The 25,464-nt window shown below is 34.8% G+C and overlaps 1 protein-coding gene across 6 annotated transcripts in view; it reads left to right on the top strand.

Moving 5' to 3' along the window:
* TBCK (TBC1 domain containing kinase) overlaps positions 1-25,464 on the top strand; it is a 312,198-nt gene that overhangs the window by 147,414 nt on the left and 139,320 nt on the right. For all 6 annotated transcript variants that reach the window (XM_074272835.1, XM_074272833.1, XM_074272837.1 and 3 more), the window contains 2 exons: positions 3,227-3,263; positions 7,381-7,542. In XM_074272835.1, the coding sequence (XP_074128936.1) occupies positions 3,227-3,263; positions 7,381-7,542 (199 nt within the window). The remainder of the gene's footprint in view (positions 1-3,226; positions 3,264-7,380; positions 7,543-25,464) is intronic.

Genomic DNA, 25,464 nt, shown 5'->3' with positions numbered 1-25,464 from the left:
AGCTGTAATGTCCAGAATTCTTAAATACCCTGCCTAAAGCTGCACAGATAGTAAATGTGTAGAGCAGAAATTGAAAACAAGTTCATTGTACTAATCATTATACTATTCTGGCATGCTTTTAGAAATAAAGAGCTCAAGGTCAGTATTGCAAAGTAGACCATACTCATAACATGTAAAACACATCATAGATTATAAGAAAAACTTTCTGGTCATGTTTATTTTTTTATTTATTTTTTTTCCAGTTAAAATTTTTAAACATACTCTTTTTTTTTTTTTTTTTTTTTTTTTCTTTGTCACATGTTTCCTCAAATGCAGAAGATCACTGAAGCTCTTTGGAAACAAAGGACTATTTAAAAAAAAAAATAAGATAGCAAGGTGGTCAAATTGCCTCTGCCTTGAGTCAAGTAGAAAAAGGAGCAATGGCATTATAAGAATTATGAGTATTTTCCTTTATTGACTGAAAAAATAGCAGGACTACATCTTACTTGGCTGAGCTCTGTTTCAAATTTACACAAAAGTAAATGCTGAATGATGATATAAATTTGGAAAGGGCCCCCCTACAAAGGCAAACAGTAACTCACTTTTCAGTACACTGCTATAGAGTTCTTCTGTCTCTCCTTAGTTCTAATAAACATGCATCCAATATTGATGACAGTTTTCTAGGCTCACGATTTTCCCATTTTTTTTTCTTTTACTTTATCATATTTTTTTCATTTGAAGTTTGTAGCTTTTTTGGGACTATAATAATTATGTTTCTTGAAATCAAATTTTCTTTATTAAATAATTGATCCCCCTACCCACTCTGAATGTGTCAATTTGAGACTTCAACAAAACCTTAGGAGTCCTTAATATAGCTATTACTGCCTAACATTGCCAGAGGGCAGTATTTACTAAGCTGATCTTTTAGCAGACTAGCACAGAGGTACATAAATTGAAGTGGGCAACCTTAAAGCCATAGAGAAAAGAGTTGAAACATATCAATCCTTGTCTCAAGGATTGGTCTCAAGTTTTTGCTTTTAAGTGAGGAAATGACCAATAATGACAGATGTTTTCTTAAGGATATAATGCATTTGTTATGTTTTCATATTCATAATACATATCTTATTTCTTTGACAATAGGCTTTTTTAAAAAATCCATTGCATTTCAGGTACCTGCTTATTGCACATTATTAGGATATCCTGTTGAGCAATGTATTGCCAGATGGTCTGGGAAATGTTTAGGGTATGATGTAAACATAATCTCTCACTTAATCTCTCTGTCTCTCTTTCCCTTTCTCTTATCTCCCTCTCATCCTTTCTCTGCCTTTCCACTTTCTATCCTTCCTGTCTTTCTCTCCCTCCCTTTCTTTTCTCTTTTCCTCCTTTCCTCTCCCTTTCCCTTCCTCCCTCCCCTTTACGTTTCTTCCCTCCCTTCCTCCCTTCCTCTCTCTCTCCCCTTCCCTTCCTCCTTCTCCTTTCCTCTCCCTCCCTCCCCCCCGTTGCTTGTTACCATTTTAGTGATACCTACTGAAACATAAGTGTGTTGTCTGTTGTCTGACATCATCCTTAATCTCCAACTGCTTGCATTTTACAAGACTACTCTGAACTAAAAGAAAATAAAACCAATTTCAAGAATTTACAAGAACACTCTAAACTAAAAGGAATTGAAACCAATTTCAATTTTTTAATTATTAAGATTCTTTATAAATAAATATTTGAGTCAGATAGTTTTATGGTGTCTCTCCATAGAAAGAAAGACAACTTGGCCTAATGGATAGATGTAAAGTTTTGTTATCGCCAGAAACCGCCTATCACTCTCTGGGAGGAGATCTGCTGTCTCAACTCAATCTCTCGGCCGCCAACTCTGACCTAGAGTAGAGACTTCTCCTCCAGAGTGAAGCCCTCTTTTATCCTCCCAGAGAATGGGCGTGGGATAAGACAAGGGCTTGTGGGAAAATTACTTCTACCAATGAACTTGCTCCTCTTAAACATTAAGCTCCTCCCCAGGAGTTCAAAGGGGTAAAACTCCCCTTAAAGGCCAGAACTAGAGAATTGTTAAGTACCGACTTAGCACTTAGTAAGAACCTAACAGATAGAGAGATTAAGACTTGGAGCTAGGAATACTTGATTAAGTCTTTTGACTTTGTATATGTGACTATGACTTTGTAACTGTGACTTTGACATATAACTGTATAACCCTTGACAAGGTATACTTGGCAAGTATACAAAGGTATACTAATACCATAACATTGGGAAAAGGGAGTTTCCTCATTAAAATTTCCCTATATCAAAGCAAGCATGGGTTTTCTCTATCCTCACTCTGGATGACAAGAATATTTGGATATATTTACTAAGTGTAACCAAATATAATTCATTTTTGGTTTTTAAGTCATATGTTTAAGAATGTATTGGCAAGGAATCTCTCTCCTACACAAAGAATTGAATGTATGTTTCATGTGTGCCCTGATCTGACATACTTAGAAAAGCAAGCAACTAATTAAGCAAAGTGCAAGAATATTCTATTCCTGGATCCCTACCCTTTTTTACTCTGTTATGAAAATTCCTATTAACTGAGTAAATGGCTAAAGACATCATAATGCTTTGTATTTATATAACACCTTTTTATGGAGAGCTTAAAGTGTTATTCAAAGATTGTCATTTCATCAGACCTCATAATTATCAAGTAAGATGGCTTGAAACTGATGAAGACCTTTAAAATGTCAAAAATACTTTTTCGTTCTCTGAAAATATATACTCTTCAAAAGAACATGGTACATTTGCCCTTAGTACTCCTCAGAATTGTTGCTCCAACACCTCAAGTAATGATACATTCTTAGTTCACATTCTCTATGAATTGTTCCTGAGGAATATCCAAGGCCTTTCTAATAAAGTATATGTTATTTAAGAGCTATTTTGTCTCATTGCATTTTAGGGAGCCAGCTTCTAAATTAGGAAGATTTGTACTGCCTTTTGACCACTATATTTTTGGTCACCCTGGGTAAATCTCTTCAAATCAGCATTGACAGAAGCTGTCCAGAAGCTATTTACTGGAATAAGAAATTACATATCCCAATCAAACAATTCCAGATCAGAAGGGAGAAAAAGACATTATAATTATAGTCATCTATAATCTTTTGGATTTTGAATTTCAAAATTCAAAAAAAGACTTTTTTTTCAAAAACTAGTAGAGTCATGATGATTAAGTAATATTGCAATAAATTATCATCTCCTTTCCCTCTTTTTATAGCTTTATGCCATTCCTTGGTTCCTCACCATGTTTACTCGTAAGTATATAGTTTTTTGTTTTCCTTTATCTAATATTTTGTCAATATTATTTAGTATCTTTATAGCTCCTAGATTATTCACATTTTTAGTTAAAATACCTCTCATGACAATAACATCTGTATAGTACTCTTTAATACTAATAGCTTTTTATTTTTAAAAATACATGCAAAGATAGTTTTCAACATTCACCCTTGCAAAACCTTGTGTTCCAAATTTTTCTCCCTCACTCCCTACCTTCTCCCTCCCCTAGACAGCAAGTAATCCAATATAAGTTAAACATGTGCAGTTCTTCTAAACATATTTTCCCATTTGTCAATAGCTCTTTAACAATTGATTTTTATTAATATACATCTTTTTTGTTAAGTCTGACTTCTCATGACTCTATTTAGAATTTTCTTGACAAAATTACTAAAGTGATTTGCCATTTCCTTTTCCAGCTCATTTTACTGATGAGGAGTTGGGATACACAAGGTTGTGACTTGCCCAGATTCACACAAGTAGTAAGGTTAACTTTAAACACATGAAGATGAGTGTTCCACCTAGCTGCCAAAAATCTATAACTATAAATTACTTTTGGTTTTTAAGGATTCAGTATGATAACCTATACATTTGTGGATTCTCATTTTCTGTCAGAGATCATTCCTTTTAAAGCTAGGATGGAGATGGTGTGAACTCCATAGATTACAAATCAAATAATCATGCTGTGAAAAATTGGTTAAAAATCTGCAAAAGTTTGCCAAGAGAGTCATGTAGGGTACAAATCTTTCTCATAACCTATAATTCATGTCCCTGTGCCCCAATTAAAAAAAAAAACTACAATTTTAAAATATAATATTCCCTTTAGTGTCATATAGAGTTATTTATGGGACCAAACCTTAACAACCAAAATCATTCTTATAGAGATTCTGTAGCAACTGAAACTTTCCTCATTTTCCCCCAAACCAGGCCCATTTTAGAAGTAAAACAAATTATATTTAACTCCTTCAGTATAAGAAAATAGTCTACTTTAAAGTTCAGACAAGCATTTAAAAATCATAATCTATTCTAATTAATATTTGTCAGGTCCCTAGTGTGTAGAAGCTATTGTGCTAGTTCCTAGACAAAATGAGAAATACTTCTTTGTTCTCAAGTAATTTATGTTCTACTGAAGGGTTCAACTTGTAAACAGATAAATATCTTTTTGTTATTGAGTTGGCACATTGTTGTTATTCAGTCATTTTAGTCATGTCTAACTCTTTGTGACCCCATTTGGGTTTTCTTGGCAAAGATACTAGAATGGTTTGCCATTTTCTTCTCCAGCTCATTTTACAGAAATAAGCAAATATGGTTAAGTGACTTGCCAAGTGTCACACAATTAGTAAATAAGTACCTATGGCTGGATTTGAACTCATGAAGATAAGTCTTTTTGACTCTAGACCCTGCACTTTATTTAATACCTGTAGATGCATATACATGATGAGCATATACATGTTCATTTAAGAAAATGAAGAAGTTAATTTGGAAGGAACATACATCCGTGAAGGCCAATAATGTGAAAAATAATCTAGAAAGATAGGATTGATTTCAGAATGTGAGGGGCTTTATTGAGCTGAGGAGTTGGAATTTGATTCTAGAATCCAACCAGGAAGCCACTATTTTTGAAGTTTCCTATGGAAGCTAAAGCACAGTCACTATATGTATGGTTATCCATACACCTTACTTTATTTAGTTCACTGCTACTTCCAGCCATCATGATTGTCTTCAGTAACAAATTATGCTTTGATGGCCAGTCTCAGAAATTTGGCTTCATCTATCCAAAAAAACAGAGAGCTTTGGATCAAGGGCCCAAAAAAAAGTTTGATATGGTTAGCTTCCTGAAATCAATCAGTCATTGAACTGTACTGAGAGGTGAAGGAAGTCCCACCAGTCTCCTGAACAAGGAAAAGGAAGAATCATATTTATTCCTTAGGCCAAGGAAGCCATAAGACAGAAGTCTATAGATTCCCATTTACTGCCCTTGGAGAATAAAAACACTCTATTGCTTTATCAGCTAGAGAAATTCCTTTAAACCAAAGAAGACATTTTGGTAGGTTATTTGGAATGTGGTTCTTTATATAACCAGTAGTTATTTGAGTTGATGCCTTCTTTTCCCATGCTTCCACTCTGCTCCCAGTCTGCAAAAGCCAAATTAGACCTTCAATTACTACCAGTTCATTTTAACTTAAAAACAGGTTATCACACCTTAATAAGCAGTTGCTTAGTCTTGGCCCATGTACTATGTTAACCAAATGAAAATAAGCACACAAACATTGAATTTTAAAGTTGCAAGCCATCTTGTAAATCATCAACTATGTCATGTTGCAAATAAAGTAAATGAAACCCATGAAGATTAAGGGACTTATCCAAGTTCATAGCAGGATTTGGGTTGAAAATCAAATTACTTGATTATTATTTTAAATTGAGGGGGAGGGGCAGCTAGGTGGTGCAGTGGATAGAGCACCAGCCCTGAATTCAGGAGGACCCGAGTTCAAATCTGGTCTCAGATACTTATCACTTCCTAGCTGTGTGACCCTGGGCAAGTCACTTAACCCCAGCCTCAGGGGGGGGTGGGGAAAGAAAAGAAAAAAAAATTGAGGGGGAAAGGTAAACCACTTTAGGAACAGTTAAAACAGTAAGTTGTTGATTAAGGATTGGAAATATATCAATACAAATACAGAATTAATGTTCCATAACAAATGTGCTTTTTGGTATCTATCTATCAAGCAATTTAAACAAGAGACATAACTTTTGAGCAACACTAAAAGCTACATAAAACTCTCAGACAGCAAACATAAAGTTTGAGTTAAGTAAACAAGTACTGGTTTTCGGTGACCTTAAAATTATTTAAGAAGTGTTAAGAAGCATATTTTGGCCAAAATTTTTCTTGCTAAATAATACTAGACTGGGTTCTTAAGTGTAAGTTACAAAATTGCTAAATCTCAAAGTGAAGTGTTTTCTGATCTAATTTTCCATCTAGAAGAATTCTCCTTTATTTTTCTAGTGTTAGTTGAGGTTCTGTATACAAGGTTCAAGATTTCAATATGGTCTGAGCTTCATTTCTTGAGAGGTTATTATTGGGGTGAGGAAAAAGAATTGAGTCCTTTAGTAATACAGTAGTTGAAAAAAGTTTCTGATTTTTAAATGCCCTGTCAGTTTAATTAAAAGGTACACATAGTTAAGCATAAAAACATTGATTTATATACCTGGAGACAATACGTTGTCTATCATTATCCACAATAATTCCCATGCTAATTCCAAAAAGGTAAATGAATCTATGTGATCCTAGGAATAGATATTCCTGAAAAAGTGTAGATTTTAACGAATTATTAGGAATCAGGAGATGGCCGTGTGTCTTCATGCCTTACATTAAATGATAAAACATATAATTATGTCCATTAAGTAATCAAAGCAAAATTGTTCAGTACACAATCTTTGGGAGATAAATGCTTTTGCAAAGAAAAACTATTTCCATTCCCTTTTAGAGAGCATAAATCAGAGAAGCAATTATTTTGATCAACAAGAAATTTATCTGCTTATTTTCACACTTCCTACAGAATATCCTTATACTTGAATATAAATTAAATAGAATAAGAACTCTATTAAAACTGATATTAGAGGTAAGAATGTCATCAGTGAGAACATTTTGATATTTAACAACTTTCAAATCATAATTTTCCATAGGGAGAAATAAGTATTCTTTCAAAAATAAATGCCTCTTAAAGTAGATGTAGAATCATTCTCAAACAATAAGGAAATTGTTATATGGTGATAGCTAACAATAAAAGCTAATACTAATATAGCACTTTAAGATTGTAAAATACATTACTCATTTTCAGAACAAGATTGTAAAATACATTACTCATTTTCAGAACTCTCCTGAGAGGTCGATATTATTATTATATTCATTTTACAGATGAGGAAACTAAGGCAGACAAAAGTGAAGTCACTTTGGACAGTTAATAAATATCTAAGTCCTGATTTGAACTCAGGTCTTCCTAGTTCTTGTTCTAGTGTTTCTCAACCATTATTATTCTCTGTTCTTTCTAAAGTTAACATTATTTATCTTGATCATTGTTTTGTGTTCATATCATTTGACAGATGTTTTTCCATTACACAAGATTTTTCATCTCTGGGATACATTACTGCTTGGAAATTCTTCCTTCCCATTCTGCATTGGAGTGGCCATACTCCAGCAACTACGAGATCGGCTCTTAGCTAATGGCTTCAATGAGTGCATTCTGCTCTTCTCTGACTTACCAGGTAGATAGCGTTCTGTATAGATATATGTATATAAATAAATAGATGCATAGATGAATAAGGAGTGACTGAAAAGTAGGAAACCATATGGCAAGATGAATCATGTAACATGGTAGCCATATTTATATATGTGCATCAGTGAGACGGATAGTGTATATACATATGTTCTTTTGAACCTTAATAATATATTTTGACGGTATTTAGGAGTGATAAGCTAAAATATTTATTAATTATAATTTTAAAAGGCCTAACATATCCTCCCAAGTACATAAAAGAATTGTGCTCTTAAGTTCATTTGAGACTTGGCTATTTAGAATTTAAAGTTATCCTGTAGAAATGGTAGTTGGGTATTTAGGTTACCTTGCAAAAGTCTAGTTAGCATATAACTTTGCTTAAATATCCAAATAGATCTGTGATATCATCAATTTGGATGATTTATTGATTGCAGATCATAACTACACCCATGCCTCTCCGTCCTGTGATTCTTGTTCATGTCCTCCCTTAAGTATGCCACAGGGGTTCATTCAGCATGTAGGAGACCTTTCTCACCTTCTTTGACATAGTAAGGGTAGAAGAATAGCATCCATAATCTTTCCCTCACCATATGTCCTTCAGCTTCTCTTCCTCGGTTTTATGTTGCATTCTTTTAATATCTACAATCACCTATCACATGGTATCCATTTTTAATTTTATGGAAACTCTTGTAACCATGACTTGCTGTAAAATGTTGGTATTATTTTAAAAATGAATCTTTGTTTCCATGGATATCTTGGATCTGTAAAAACTTTGCAATTTGCTGAAGACAATATGCTTCTCCTGTTCCAAGCCTAGTTAGAGGTCCATCTATACTCTTTGCCCCAAATAAACATACTGATGGACTAGTGCATGTCATAAGCAGGGCAGTGGAAGTTCTTTGTTCATTTGATCTTTGTTGAGTAAATAAGCAACACTATTTTAATACTGGTCACAGATATCTTTTAGAGGTTCTACAGGGTTCCAAGACTTGACACAACCAATGTCATCTGCAATTGGGGTCATTGTTGGACCTCAGTATTTACAAAAACATCCCTTTTTGACTTGGACTCTTCACTGAATCTCTTTGATCACAGTGGAGATTATGTTTATAAGTGCGTATCTCCCTATTTTATGTTTTGCCTTTTATTTATAATAAGAGGGTCACTAAACAGAAGACAAAAGTATATTGAAGCTAACTGTAAGATGGTACAAGTTTTGATAATATTGGTTTTAACATGAACAAAAGTTCATGTTCTGGGACATTTGGTTATTTTATATTTCAGTGTTTATGATGAACATAAAGAACAATTTGAAAATAATTATAGTTTACACACAGCAGAGAATGAGGACTTATAGAAATACAATGAAGAATTTGATAAGACCCTTGAAATTAAAGGAATATAGGCTTTAATATTGGATCACTTCAATTTAAAGATGGGCATGAGGGGCTTAATGAAAACTATTTTGGAAAATATGGTTGAGAAAAATGAAATGGGAATTTTAAACTAAACAAACTTTATATGTATGTAAAATGAATATCTTGAAAAAAAGGGACAGAGGCACTGGCAAAAGAGAAAACTGAGTATCATCTCTCACACACAAGAAAGTTGATTATATTTTAAGAAACAGAGAATGAATGACTCATTAACACTATGACACAGTGTTTTAAGAAAAGTTGAAAAAAGATCAAAAATGAGAATTACTAGAATATATTTGAAGCAACTCCAAACTAACTTATTGAAATAATTATTTTTTTTCAAAAAACAATCTAGAAGAACAACACAGATTATCACTATTTCATAAGGAATATCAATGTACTTAAATCATTGGCCACAGTGAAGAGATCAAAGAAGCCTAGAACCTACTTCAACCAGTCAACACTTGGTGTCATTGCCAAAGAGTGGGTTACATCAGCCAAGGACAGAATATACTCACGCTTGTAAGTGAGCAGTAGCATCCCATAAAAAAAGTGAGAAAAAGTGAAGGGAAGAGTTACAAAGTTTAAAAAAAAAAAACAACAACACAAAACAAAAGCTTGGTAAGAATAACAGTATCATAGATATAGAGCTAGAAAAGACTTTACAAGCCAACAAAGTCAACCACTTCATTTTACAAAAAAGGAAATTGATCCACAGGAAAGTTAGCTAGGGTCATACAGCTAATTGTATGTTGCAGGTCTTGAGCCCCAGGTCTTATGACTCAAAGTACAGTGCCCTATTTACTATTCTGTGTTATCTCCCATGTAAAAATTCTTAGCAGAGCAGAATTATCTGGCTTATAGGTTCAATATGGAAAGGCATTTATGGACAAAATTGGAGGATGGACAATAAACAGATATAAAATGGGAAAGGAGAAAAACAAAAACCTCTTTTCTCCATCATTGGTAGTGGACCTTAACATAATAGTGTCTGGTGTGCTATATAAAGGAGTAGAAATGATATTGAAGACAATAAAGATAGGAAGATTGTCTGAGATAGAATAAGTCGGCACAGAAGAGGTCCATGCTGAAGGTAACATGTTTGGGGGGACTCTGGGGACCAATTCAGTTTTCAGGATGTCTAAAAGAGGAGAGGATACCTACACTTAGGAAAAGTCACTTAGCACTTAATTATTCAGAAATAAAAGTGGAGAAAATGCTGGTATTTCACAGAACTATATGTCACCTTTCCTATTGATAAAATCTTTATGAAAATTTCATATATGTGTGTGTGTGTGTATGTAAATATTTATATGTGGCATTCTTAGTGAAACTATGAAAAATGAATGGGTAAGCTTTTGCCAAAAGGTATTCTTCATACCATTCCAGCTATGTAACTGAAAGAAAAGTGTAAGTACTAAATAATTTTCCTATGGTTTTTGTTCATTATTTAAAATAAATTTTCAGGTTAGCAATATATATGACACTATATATAATTCAGTATACCACCTTAAAGGTTTTCTTATACAAGGTGTCTCCTTGCATAGGATATATGCATATGATTGCATAGGCAAATGCCAGAATCATACAGGAGCCCTTCAGAAATATGATAACTGGAATAACTTTGTTCAGTCCTTTAATTATTCATATGAAAGGCAGCCTGGCATATAGTGGATAGAGAGTTGGGCTCAAAATCAGGAGGACATGGGTTTAATCTCTACTTCGGATACATATTTTTTATATGACCCAGTTAAATGCCTTTATCTCTCAGTGCTCAAGGCAACTCCTTTTTATTAGAGAGATGATGCTAACCTGAATTGTTGGAGAGCTTTCTTATCCTCATGTCCTCTATAGCACTGAAATCAGAAAGAAATTATTCCTCTAATTATCGATATAAAATGGGTCATAAAACAGGAAGAAGACATGCTCACCAAAGCTGTTTTGAATTGTCAAGGAAGGTGACTCCCAAAGAACAAATGGAATGTCACAGAAATGATGAGATTCTCTTGACACTCCTGTTTTGGAGCGTTATTGTAGTATTTAGCATCAAACTTTACAATAGTGCATAGTTCTTTAAATAAAATAAACAAAAAACATTTATTAAGCATCTATTATTTGTCAAGACTTGTGCTAAATGAGATATGTGAAGATAAAATTTTGGGGCAGCTAGATGGTATGGTGGCTAGAGAGTTCCAGTTCCTGAAGTCAGGAGAACCAGAGTTCAAATCCAGCCTTAGACACTTAATACTTCCTATCTGTGTGACCTGGGCAAGTCACTTAATTCTAGTTGCCTTGCAAAAAAAAAAAATACAAACCAAAAATGAATGTTTAAGAAATATGATAACCTAAAAGAGTTTGGCCCAAGTTGGTACAGGAAGGAAGGGAAGAAAAAAAAAAAAAAAGATGTTCATTCATTCAAACATTTCAGTGGTTTTTAACTCTTCATGTCCCCTTTGGGGTTTTCTTGGCAAAGATACTAGAGTGATTTGCCATTTCCTTCTCCAGTTCATTTTACAGATGGAGAAACAGGCAAACAGGTGGCTTCTTTAGGAAGAATCAGCTAGTAAGTATTTTAGGCCAGATCTGAACCCAGGTCTTCCTGACTCCAGGACCACTTACTCTGTCCACTGCATCACCTTCTGGTCAGTCATACATCTCACTTACTCTGATGATATTCTTAATGTTATGTCTCAAAATCATATGGCAAAGTGAAAAGGGCAAGTTTGGGGTCGATAAAAGTGATTACTTAAAAATAATCCAATCACTTCTCTTTCTATTCAGATATAGACCCAGTTGATCAACCATTTACAGTATCTGTCCATGATATGTATTCTGATGGACCAGTTCCATGGTCTAAAGATATGCTGTATATCTTAATATGGATTGTAAAGACAATGAAGTAGTACAGTCATGAGATCTAAAGGTTGCCTTCCAACATATTAGGAGAATCTCCCCTGGGGAGAATTTATAAAATGACTTGGCTAGTCACAGGGAATGATTATGTGTGAATATTTTGCAATATTATCTACATCAGTGAGATCACAGATAGAATAAAATATTGAAATACATCATTGATTATATCATCAATCATTATACTAATGCTTTAATATTTTAAATGCCATCAGATCATGTTTCCATTTCATGAAATAATAATACCACCTTGGATTTATTTAATATTCTTCCTTCAAAATACTCAAAATAATAAGAAAACTTATTAGTTTTCTAACTTACTAGATTAAAAATTAAAGTAGTTCATTTCTTTTTTAAAAAGCCATTTGTTCGTTTCCGAGAAAATCTTGGAGAATAGCAAACTTTCTCTTTTGTATGTATGTGTATATGCATATGTCTGACAAAAACAAAGAAGTTAAGTCCATAAACTAAAAGAACTGTTTGAACCCTCCAGATGTTTTCTTCTTGTTCCCAACATGTCAAAATAAATAGACAATGATTGATCAGGATTAAAAGCATTTTCCAATCTGTCCTAAAAAAAAAAAAAAAAAAAAAAAAAAGCAAAAATAAGTTTGTTAGGATTGCTAATTATGTGTTTCCAAGTAAGGCAGATTCCTTGTCCTAGTCTAAGTGCATTACTTAAAAATCCATCAAGAAAAGATTTTTTTTTTAGTCTGCCACTAATCATGAATATGTCTATTATCAAAAGTACCTGACTAGTTGAGAATAAATAAAAATTATCTCTCATCTGAGAAGAATAAAATTATATTAGTAGATTTTTTTTTGGGGGGGGGGGTTGTTTGTTTGGTTTTTTTTTTTTGCTGAAGCAGTTGGGGTTAAGTGCCCAGGGTCACACAGCTAGGAAGTGTTAAGTGTCTGAGGCCAAATTTGAACTCAGGTCCTCCTGACTTCAGGACTGGTGCTCTATCTACTGCACCATCTAGCAGCCCTAGATCATATTAGTTTGGGGATAGCTAGGTGGCACAATGGATAGAGCACTGAGCCTGGAGTCAGAGAGAATCAGACTTCAAATCTGGCCTCAGATATATAACACTTAGTATCTGTATGACCCTGGGCAAATCACTAATCTTTTTTGCTTTGCAATAAAAAAAGAGAGAACGAGAAAGAGAGAGGGAAAGAAGGATAGAAAAGAAAAAATAAATAAATAGAATTAAAAATTAATTAATTAAAATTAAAAGGAAACTCTCATGGCCCTTTTAAGATGGAATACCTTTTGTTTATATAAAGTGGCTTGATCTAAAATGCCTTTCCTTTTTCCATCCCATTATTTGACTATTGTCTAAAAAATGTCTTTTGGAAAAAGTTCTGATAATATGTAGGAGATAACTCATGAAGAATTGTTTCCAAACCAGTAAATAAAGGGGTATTATTTAGAACAAAAAAGTTTGCGCATGTAAAAGATACTTGCATGTTCACACTTTCCTGTATCAAACTTTGGCTTACATGACACAATTTCTTTGAGTTCTTTATCCATTAGTCATTTGCTTCTTACATTTTGCCTGAAGAGATAGAATTCTTTTCTTCATCCTGCTGAAGAATTTGTTCAAAATATCTGACTTTTGGAGCAGCTAGGTAGCACGGTGGATATCAGCCCTGAAGTCTGGAGGGCCTGAGTTCAAATTAGGTCTCTTAACACTGCCTAGCTGTGTGACCCTGGGCAAATCACTTAATCCCAATTGCCATAAGAAGATTTTTTTTTTTTAGGTTTTTCATTTTTTATTTCCTCTCTTATTTAATTTGAAAAAAACAATAAGAAAAACAGAAAAAGAATATAAAACAAAATAAAGCAAAACAAAAGAGAACATTGAAATGTGCCTAGCAGAACATCAGGGAGGATTCAAAATATATAATAATAAATTACCTGATCAAGAAAGTAAAAGAAATTATATTCATGACATTTTTTTTCTTTACTTCCTTGTAAAGTATTCTTTAATTCTCTGATATGCACTTTATTTACTTTATTCTTTTTCCCCCTTTCATCTCCCCACCTCTCCCAAGCAAGCTGCAGTTAAGAAAAGCTATATTTATGTATACATGTGTAGATATATACATATATGTAAATACATACACATACCCCCTCACATATGCACATGTCTTTCCCATCCTTGCTTTTTGCTTAAATTCTGCTCCATAACTTTCCTTGCTATTAATATCCCCTCTCCCAAGGATCTCTCCTTTGTCTTCCCCAGCTGCCCCTCCTTCTCTCTTATTTTTTAATAGATTTTCGAGGGTGCCTTTACATACCCTTTACATACATACATGTGTGTGTGTGTGTTGTAGTAGTAGTAGTAGTAGTAGTAGTAGTAGTAGTAGTAGTAGTAGTAGTGCACTCTATTGAACTCTTCTCTATTGAGAAGTTAAGTGAGGAAAAAATAGGCAGCAAAACTGTATTAGTGGGAAACCTCAGCCTCTCCCTCTCAGAAATATATAAATCTAACCACAAAATAAAAAACAAAGAAGTTGAGGTAAATTGAATTTTAGAAAAATTAGATACAATAGATCCGTGGATGAAATTAAATGGAAGTAGAAAGAAATTTGCTTTTTCTCACTAGTACTGGCATCTACACAAAAATTGACCATCTATTAGGGTATAAAATCAGAAATATTAAATATATCTTTCTGATCATGATGAAGTAAAAATTATATGTAATAAAAGTTCATGGTAAAATAGACTAAAATTCTTTAGAAAGTAATCTAATAGTAGTATTACTAGATAGTAATCTAAAGAATGAGTGAGTCAAACAACAAAACATAGAAATAATAATTTCATCAAAGACCATGACAACAATGAGACAATATACCATAACTTACGGGATATAGCCAAAGCAGTTCTTAGGGAAATTTTTATATTTCTAAAAATTAACATGGATGAAATAGAGAAAGACGAGATCAATAAATTGGGCATGCAACTAAAAAAAAACTAGAAAAAGAACAAGTTAAAAATCCCCAATTAAATACCAAAATAGAAGTTCTGAAAATCAAAGGAGAAAGTAATAAAACTGAAAGTAAGAATACTACTGAACTAATAAATAAAACTAAGAACTGATTATATAGGAGAGGGGAGAACACAGTAAAATAGATAAATCTTTAGTTAATTTGATTTTTAAAAGGAAAGAAGAAAACCAAATTGCCAGTACCACAACTCAAAAGAGGGAATTCGCCACCAATGAAGGGGAAATTAAAACAAAAATTTGGGGCAATTTTGACTAAATCTATGCCAATAAATCTGACAATCTATGTAAAATGGATGAATATTTGGAAAAATATAAATTGCCCAGGTTAACAGAAGAGGAAATAAAATAGATAAATAACCCCATTTTAGGAAAAGGGGCTAAATAGATTTATAAGACAATTCTACCTAACATTTAAATTAAACATTTAATTAATTCTAATATCATATAAACTGTTTGGGAAAACAATAGGTAAAAAAGAAGTCCTCTGAAATTATTTTTGTCACACAAATATGGGGCTGATACCTGCAGCAGGAAGAAAAAAAAAAAAAAGACAAAAATTTATAGACCAATTTCCCTAATGAATATAGATGCAAAAATCTTAAATAAAGTATTAGCAAAGAAATTACAGCTATTTAATTCCAGAATAATACACTATGACTAGGTGGGATTTATCCCAGAAATGCAGGGCTATTTCATTATTAGGAAACTATTAGCTTAATTGACCACATCAATAACAAAACGAATAGAAAGCATATTTTTATCTCAATAGATTCATAAAAAGCTTTTGACAAAATACAGCAGCCATTCCTAATAAAAATACTAGAGAACATAGAAATAAATGGAGTTTTCCTTTAAATGATAAGCAGGATCTATCTAAAACCATCAGCAAGAATTATATATAATGAGGATAAGCTTTGAAATATTCCCAATAAGATCAGGGGTGAAAAATGGATGCCCATCATCACAACTATTTTTCAGTGTTGTACTAGAAAGTTAGTGTTAGCAATAAGAGAAGAAAAAGAAGTTGAAGGAATTAGAATAGACAGAAATGAAATAAAACTATCATTCTTTGCAAATGATATGATGATAGAATTAATTCTAGGGAATCAACTAAAAAGCATTTGAAACAATTAACAACTTTAGCAAAGTTTTAAAATATGAAATAAGCACACATAATTTCTATGTATCACTAACACAATCCAGCAGTAAGAGATGAAAAGAGAAATTCTATTTAAAGTAACTATAGATATTACAAAATACTTGCCAAGACAAACTCAGGAAAAATATGAACACAATTACAAAACCATTTTCTTACAAATAAAGTCAGATCTAAATAAATGGAAAGTATCCTTTGCTCCTAAGTAGATAGAACTAACATGAAAAATTATGATTCTGCCTAAATTAATCTACTCATTCAGTGCCATACCAATCAAACTACCAAAAATCATTTTGTAGAATAGGAAAAAAGTAACAAAATTCATCTGGAAGAACAAAAGGTCAAAAAATTGGGTGGGGGGAGGGAAGCACAGGAAGGTGTCCCATCTGTACCAGATCTAAAACTATATCATAAAGTGGCAATCATCCAAACTATTTGGTACTAAGAAATAAAATGACAGATTAGTGGAAAAGAATAAGTGCATAAGACACAATACTCAATGACTCTAGTAAACTACTATTTGATAAAGATCAAAGACTCTAGTGTCTATGATAAGAGCTCATTATTTGATAAAAACTTATGGGAAAATTAGAAAGGCAGAAACTAGGCATAAGCCAAACACACTATATCAAAATATGGTCAAAATGAATTCATGATTTAGATATAAAAAATGGTTACAATAAGCAAATTAGGAGAACAAGGAAAAATTTATCTGTCATATCTGTGGAGAAGAAAAGAATTTCTGACCAAATAAGAGATAGAAAGCATGAAATAGAAAATGGATAAGTTTGATTTTACAAAACATTTGCACAAACAAAACTATTGCAACCAATATTAGAAGGAAAGCTGGGAAACAATTTTTAGAGCCAGTGTTTCTGATAAAATTGTATGGAGAACCTAATCAAATTTATGAGAACACTAGTGATTCCCAAATTGATAAGTGGTCAGAAGATATTAATAGGCAATTTTCAGAAGATTAGCTATGTATATTCTTATGAAAAAATGTTCTGAAACGGCATTGATTAAAGAAATGCAAATTAAAACAACTTTTAAGTACTATCATATATTTGTCAGATTAGCTACTATGGCAAAAAAAAAAATAAAAGGAAAATGATAAATGTGGGACAACATACAGGAAAATTAGAATACTAATGCACTGTTAAAATTCTGAATTGATACAACCTTTCTGAAGAGCAATTTGGAACTGTGGCAAAAGGGCTATCAAACTGTGCATATCCTTTGATCCAGCAATATAACTACAAGGTCTGTATCCTAAAGAAATCATGTTAAAGAGAAAAGGACTTACATGCACAAACATATTTATCACAGCCCTATTTATGGTGGCAAAATATTAGAAATTGAGGGGATGCCTAGCAACTGGGGGAATAGCTGTGGTAGATGAATGTAATAAAATACTATTATTCTTTTAAGAAACGATAAGCAGGCAGATTGCAGAAAAACCTGAAAAGATGTATGTGAACTGATGCTAAGTCAGAAAAAGGCCTATGGAATTGAATGCAGATTGAAGCATACTGTTGTGTTTTTTTGTTTTTTGTTTTTCCAATAGTATTTTATTTTTCCAAACATAGTCTTTAACATTCATTTTTATAAGATTTTTTGTTCCAAGTTTTTCGCTTTCCCTCTCCTCTCCCAAGACAGCAAGCAATGTGAAATAGGTTAAATATGTGCAATTCTTTTAAATATATTTCCATATTTGTCATGTTGTTCAAGAAAAATCAGATCAAAAGAGAAAAAGCCAAAAGAAAGAAAAAACAAACAAACAGAAGATCAAGATATTGTATTTTGATCCATATTCACTCTCCATAGTTCTCTTTCTGAATGCAGATGGCATTTTCCATCCCAAGTCTAATGGAATTACATTGAATCATTACATTGTTAAGAAGAGCCAACTCCACCACAGTTGATCATCACAAAATCTTGTCCTTACTGTGTACAATGTTCTCTTGATTCTGTTTAGGAAGCATACTATTTTCACTTTGGGTTTTTTTTTTTTTTTTTTTTTTAATGATTTTTCCCTTTTGTTCTCAGTCTTCTTTGGCAACGTGACCAATCTGCAGATGTGTTTAACATTATTGTATTTTCTTCTTGACCTGATATTTCATTTGGAGATTTTTTTTCTGAAGTGATTGGTGGATTCTTTTGATACCTATTTTGACCTCTGGTTCCTGGGCAGTTTGCCTTGATAACTTCTTGGAAGATGTTGTCTAGGTCCTCCTTTGATTATGGCTTTTAGGTAGTCTAGTGATTCTGATATTCTCTTTCCTAAGTAGAGTCACCAGGCTAGTTGTTTTTCCTATGAGGTATTTTATATTTCTTTTATTGCATTTGAATAAAATTAAAATGACTCATACAATTATTTAGCTTCCTTTTGCTCAATTGTTTTAAGAAGTTGTTTTCCCTGGTTAGCTTTTATATTTCCTTTTGCATTTGGCCAATTGTACGTTTTAGGGAATTGTTTTATTCAATGTTGTAAAAGCCTTTATCAGAACCTTTGACTATAAAAATGTTTTTCCAGTCTATTGCTTCCCTTGTAATCTTGTCTGCATTAGTTTTGTTTGTATAAAAACCTTTTAACTTAATATAATCAAAATTATCTATTTTGTAATCAATAATGATCGCTAGTTCTTCTTTGGTCACAAATTTCTTCCTCCTCCACAGATCTGAGAGGTAAACTATCCTATGTTCTTCTAATTTATTTATAATCTCATTCTTTATGCCTAGGTCATGAACCCATTTTTGACCTTATCTTGGTATATGGTGTTAAGTGTAAGTCAATGCCTAGTTTCTGCATACTAGTTTCCAATTTTCTCAGCAATTTTTGTCAAATAGTGAATTCTTATCCCAAAAGCTGGGTTCTTTGGGTTTGTCATAGGGATTGTATAGTTATTGACTATTTTGTCCTGCGAACCTAACCTATTTCACTGATCAACTAGTCCATTTCTTAGCCAGTATCAAATGGTTTACCGCTAGGCTACCTTCATTTGCTTTTTTGTTTTTGTTTTTTAATTAATTCCTTTGAGATTCTTGACATTATTTTGTTCTTCCATATGAATTTTTTTGTTATTTTTTCTAGGTCAGTAAAATAGTTTCTTGGGAGTTTGATTGGTATAGCACTAAATAAATAGATTAGTTTAGTGAGTATTGTTATCTTTATTATATTCACTCCACCTATCCAAGAGCACTTGATATTTTTCCAGTTGTTTAGATCTGACTTTATTTGTGTGGAAAGTGTTTTGTAGTTTTGCTCATATAGTTCCTGACTTTCCCTTGGCAGATAGATTCCCAAATATTTTATACTAACAAGAGTTATTTTAAATTGAATTTCTCTTTCAAATTCCATTTTTTAAATGGAATTTCTCTTGCTCTTGGATTTTGTTAGTGATGTATAAAAATGCCGATGATTTATATGGATTTATTTTGTGTCCTGCAACTTTGCTAAAGTTGTGGATTATTTCTAATAGTTTTTTGATTGTTTCTCTAAGGTTCTCTAAATATACCATCATGTCATCTTCAAAGAATGATAATTTGGTTTCCTCATTACCTACTCTAATTTCTTTAATCTCTTTTTCTTCTCTTATTGCCAAAGCTAGAATTTCTAATACAATATTGAATAGTAATGGTAGTAGTGGGCAACCTTGTTTACCCCGATCTTATTGGGAATGGATCCAGTTTATCTCCATTATATATGATGCTTGCTGATGGTTTTAAATAGATGATACTGGCTATTTTAAGGAAAAATTCATTTATTCCAATATTCTCCAGTGTTTTTCATAGGAATGGATGTTGGATTTTATCAGATGCTTTTTCTGCATCTTTTGAGATAATCGTATGTTTTTTGTTAATTTGTTTATTGATATAGTCAATTGTGCGAATAGTTTTCCTAATATTGAACCAGCCCTGCATCCCTGGTATAAATCCTACTTGATCAAGGTGTATTATCCTGGGGATGCTTTTCTGTAGTCTTTTTGCTAATAATTTATTTAAGATTTTTGCATCAACATTCATTAGGGAGATTGGTCTATAATTTTCTTTATCTGTTTTTGTCCTGCTTGGTTTAGGTAGCAGTACCATGTCTGTGTCATAACAGGAATTTGATAGGAGTCCTTAGTTCTTTTTTTTTGTTGTTCTTTTTTTTTTTTTTTTTAATAATTCATATAGCATTGGAGTTAATTGTTCTTTAAATGTTTGGTAGAATTCACATGTAAATCCATCTGGTCCTGGGGACTTTTTCTTAGGATATTGATTGAGATAGCCTGGACAAAGAAAAACTTAAGACAGCCCAGGTGTATATATTTGGAAAATATATTTTACTCTGGCAGGGACGGACTCCTCAAATGAGAGTTCTGTTTCGAATGTAACTTGAGACAAGCCTTAGAAGAAATTTTTGGTCAGTTCTGTTATCACACTTTGACAATGAACAGGGACTCAACTTTCCATTCACAGAGAGAAAATAGGGTCTTACAGGATGTATGGAGAATATACAATGGCAGATGTTTAACATAGATTATTTGGAATAGATAAAAATTATCGATCATATTCCTATGGAATAAACATTCCTCAGACAGTGGGGCAAAGGAATTTCCCTTGCTCTAGCTAGATAAGCATTTCTCAGGGAACTGGGCCCTAAAGTTGTGGAGGAGGGGAGGGAAGGCCAATCCTTTGTCCATTTCATTCCCTCCTTTTTATGATCATAGTTGTGGCTCTTCTGAGGCCAACAGGGAATAAGTCATCTTGAAGGCGAAAAGCTTCAGGGTCTGTATGCAATCCTGAAGGTAACTTCAGGAGATGAGACACTTAATTATGCAGGGGGCTATGAGGAGAAAGAGAATAAACAAGAAGATTGGACCAGCTAGCCCTGAAAGAAGGGCCGTCAACCAGGGGGACCAGTTTAGAGTGACTGATATCAGGACATTGAAGACTTAGGACTGGCCTCCAAGTCAAACAACAGCTTATACAAGGAGGCCAGCAATTTCCTGATAACCCCTGACCAATCTGCATAGAAGCAACAGGATTCCCCCAAGGCTATATACAGTCCCCCTTGCTTCTTGAACAGCAAATCTAATCCACCGTGATTCTATAATACAACTTCAGCTAGGGAGTCCACTGATTTTTCCAAATGGGTGATGAAACTTTCCAGGGTTCTGATGTCAGTATCTACCTGGGAGTTCAAGAGATTAAAAATCTGTGTTTCCCTTGACCAGAGCTGCTGTTCCTACTGCCGCTGAACCTGCAACGCCTATCCCTATTAGTAGCGGAATCAATATGGGTACTGCTAATTTTGAATGCATTAATCTAAAGTGTTCCTCAGCTCCCTCTTCAGAATAATGGGCAATACATGGACCATGATGCAAAGTTAAGTACTCTGGCTGAACCTGAGCTCTGTGATGCACAGGGTCAGTCCTGCAGTACAGGCAAACCATGTGGTGATGGGGGCAAAAAGCCAGTTGGGGAGAAACGTGCATTCTAAACTTAGACAGTTCCTTGTAAGAGGAACAGGGCTATTGAAAATTCTGGGATACTAGACAAGTAGCACTGCCTTCTACATCTTATAGGGTCAGAACAGGCTGATGCTGGTTTCCTCTACAACGCAAGTCAGAGCCAATATATGTAGCTGACAGACTTTGCTTTTGCATGGCGCTGTTGTTGTTGCTCAAGATCACCACTATGGTCCCTTGTAATGTTCTTTTGTGTCTAAATTGCGATTGTTCTCTGGGACAGATCTCTTGGGAAGCTTCTAGAGCCAGCCTTAGTTTTAGTTTCAGTTCAATCATCCCAAAATGTAGCCAGGAGTTAAAGTCTAGATCCTATATTGTGTCCTTCAAAGTCTTGAATCTTTTCCTGTCAGAATGTCTCTAGCCAGCATGAAAGTAGACGTGGGAATGAAATCTTGACTCTGAGTCTCCTAGAGTATGGGAATCAGACTCTGCCTCCAAGAGTGTGGGATTGTGAGTTTCCCAGAATTCAGTCCTAGATGTAAATCTCCTGGAAGTCCATGAGCAGGCTTTTCTTTTAGACTTGTGAATCCACTGAATCCTCACTCTGAATCTCCTCGAGCTTCCCTGAAGTTCTCCTGATAAGTCTTCTCCTTGACCCAATCCAGATTGACTTCCCCACTCAATGTTGGCTCCTTATATCCTCCCAGAGAATGGGCTTGTGGGTACTCCATGGGCTTGTGGGAACTCCTTACAGAACCAATCAGCAAACTCCTTTAAAGGTGTAAATTTTTTTAAAGGTATAAACTCCTTTAAAGGTGTGAACTTTGAACTAGAGAATTGTTAAGTACTGGACAATCAACTTAGCACCTAGTAATAATCCTAACATCTCCCCCTTTCTTTTGATTTAGAACATAGGGTGGGGGCAGCTAGGTGGCACTGTGGATAGAGCACCAGCCTTGAATTCAAGAAGACCCAAGTTCAAATCTGGTCTCAGACACTTAACACTTCCTAGCTGTGTGACCCTAGGCACTTTGCACTTAACCCCAGCCTCAGGAAAAAACAAACAAACAAACAAACAAACATAAGGTGGTCATGACCTTGAAACAGGTATACATAAATCCATCAATATGGGAGATATTACACATAATTACATAAACATATAGTAACATAACACATCCTAGAAGTGATGTAACAAATAACATGATCAAATAATCATAAATTGAGAATTTATACATGTCCATAAGTCCTAGAAATTGTCCAAAAGGAATCCATTGTCCATTAGTTCATGTGCCAGGAATTCAATAATTCCTGCAAGTTTTGAAGTCCTACAATAGTCTCATCTTGTGTTAGGGAATCCAATGATTCCTGCTGGTTTTAAAGTTCTTTAACAGTCTCCTTATCAGCCATGCTCTTTCAGTGTCAGATGTTTCTTAGATTTTCTCCTTTGTTTTGAAGTTTTCCTCCTTTTCTGTTTCTCTCCAGGTGCTTGTTGCCACCCATCTGTTTCCTTCTCTGTCTGCAAACCCTCTCTCCCAGGCAGTTAACCGATCTAATTCCCTTCTTTTTACCAGTTTCTAAATCTCTTCTCATTATCTGCCAATTACATTGGAGCTCTTTGCACTGGACACTGCCCTGTTGGTTTAAAAGACCTGTATTCTCCCCAACTGTAATCCCTTTCTGCTATTCTGTAATCGTTTTCTGCTGGTTGATCAAATTAGCGTCCTGACCTTCTAAAGGCTCCCTGGGTGTAACCTCAGCTGCCATCATGCCCACCTATCTTTTGATTGAGTTCTTGGAGCTGGGCTCCACCTTTCATTTCCCTGGATCAATCTGAATTCTGAGGCCTAGTGGAAGCCCTAGTGGCATTTTGGACATGGGGTTTTAGGTCTCCTCTCACCCTGTCTTCTCACTCTATTTCCATATCTACATTGAGCTCTTAGATGTCCAACTTTTCCACATTGAAAACATCGACTTTCTCTAGAAGTCCCTTGCCAGGAGGGACTCTGTCTTTCCATGTTCATCATTGTCTGGGTATAATAAGCATTTGTGGCCACTGTAGCACAGCGTCTTATGATCTCCTCTAAAGGAGCATCTTTTAGTCCCCATATAATTCTCTTGCAAATCTCATTGGCATTTTCCATAGCCAGATGTCTGGTCATTATTTCTGTAGCTGCATTCTCTCCAATGGTTTTTGTTACAGCTGTTTGCAGACGTCCCACAATCCGCAAAAAGGTTCATTAGGACCTTGCTCTATTTTTGTGAAGACTTCCCTTTGATCTTTTTATCCAGGGAGGGAACCCCAAGTTTTTATTGCAGCCTTAGAAATTTGCTCATACACTGTTATGGGATAATAAAACTGTTCTGAATTCTCTCTATACTGACCTTCCCTGTTAGTTGGTCTAAAGTGAATTGTGTGTTAACTCCTGTTTCCCTATTGCATCTAACTTGAATCCTACATAATTCATGATACTCCAAAAGCCACAACAAGTTTTGTCCAGATTCTAAACATGTCCTAGCTATGGATTTCCAATCATTAGGGATTAGGATTTCATAAGCCAAATTATCTAGTAACATCTTAACATAAGATGATGTGGCCCCATAAAGAGTGCAACCTTTTTTTAAATCCTTAATTTTATCCAAGTCAAAAGGAGTGTATCTTCTCCTTTTTTGACCTTAAGAGCTAGATCAGAGGCTTTTCCACTGGAATCAGGATCTTGTCTGTCCCTGTTCTGGCGCCAAAATGTAAAGTCCAGGCTAGCTCCCTCAAGGGCTCAAAATCAGAGTTAGGATAAACAAAAGTCCTTGCCCCACATTGGGCGCCAAAATGTGATGTTCTGTTTCTCTAAAATGTAATCGTTCTCTTGAGGACAGATTTTCTTTGGGGAGCTTCTGGAGGCAGTCTTGGCTTTAGTTCCTGTCAGAATGTTTCCAGCCAGCTTCAGTCTCTAGCTCCCTCTGAATCCAAAGCCTCCAGCCAGGATGAAGGTAGATGTAGGAATGAATCAGACTCTGTCTCCAAGAATGTGGGATTGTGGGTTTCCCAGAAGTCAATCCTAGTTGTGAATCTCCCGGAAGTCCATGAGCAGGCTTTTCCTTTAGACTTGTGAATCTGTTGGACTTGCAAATGCACTGAATCTCGAGCTTCCCCGAAGTTCTCCCCTTGACTCACATCAGACTGACTTCCCCACTCAATGTTGGCTCCTTATATCCTCCCAGAGAATGGGCTTGTGGGTACTCCCTGGGCTTGTGGGAGCTCCTTAAAGGCCCAATGAGCAACTCCTTTAAAGGTGTAAACTCCTTTAAAGGTTTGAAGTCCTTTAAAAGTGTGAACTCTGAACTAGAGAATTGTTAAATACCAGACAACCAACTTAGCACCTAGTAATAATCCTAACAGTCTCTAAGTCCACAAAGAATGGGGGTGCTGGGTTAAGGCACAGCCAACATGAGGAGGTTAAATTAGGGCTAGTCTGGTTTAAGAAAGCAAAGACAGCATCCAGATTACTCAGCATGAGGGAAGGTTCTAGGCTGCCAGGGCATAGGGCGTAGGGCAGGGGTTCTCAAACTACGGCCCACGGGCCATATGCGGCCCACTGAGGTTGCTGAGGATGTTTATGTGGCCTGCCGGGTTATGGCAAATGGGCTGAGGGGCGGAGACAGAGTGTGAGGCGCTCCAACAGTCTGAGGGACAGTGAACTGGCCCCCTATTTTAAAAGTTTGAGGACCACTGGCACAGAGCTTGTGCATTGTCTTTCTTCCTAAATATCTCCTCTGGACCTGTCTTCCCAGACTCACTGCTATTAGTCACCTCATTAGGGCTATGGTATAGGGCAGTGGTGAGGGGGAGGCCTGTTTTCCTTCAAGGATATGGTCATTAAGCACAGGGTTAGGCTCCATAGAAAGGGAGGAAGTCACTAGAATGGTCTTCTGTAGGGTGAAATAGCCCCCGTTGTCATATCC

The sequence above is a fragment of the Sminthopsis crassicaudata genome, chromosome 6 (assembly GCF_048593235.1).
Source record: "Sminthopsis crassicaudata isolate SCR6 chromosome 6, ASM4859323v1, whole genome shotgun sequence".
In the NCBI taxonomy this organism is placed as follows: Eukaryota; Metazoa; Chordata; class Mammalia; order Dasyuromorphia; family Dasyuridae; genus Sminthopsis; species Sminthopsis crassicaudata.
The sequence above is the reverse complement of the archived record's forward strand: the minus strand, read 5'-3'. Positions and strand labels throughout refer to the sequence as shown.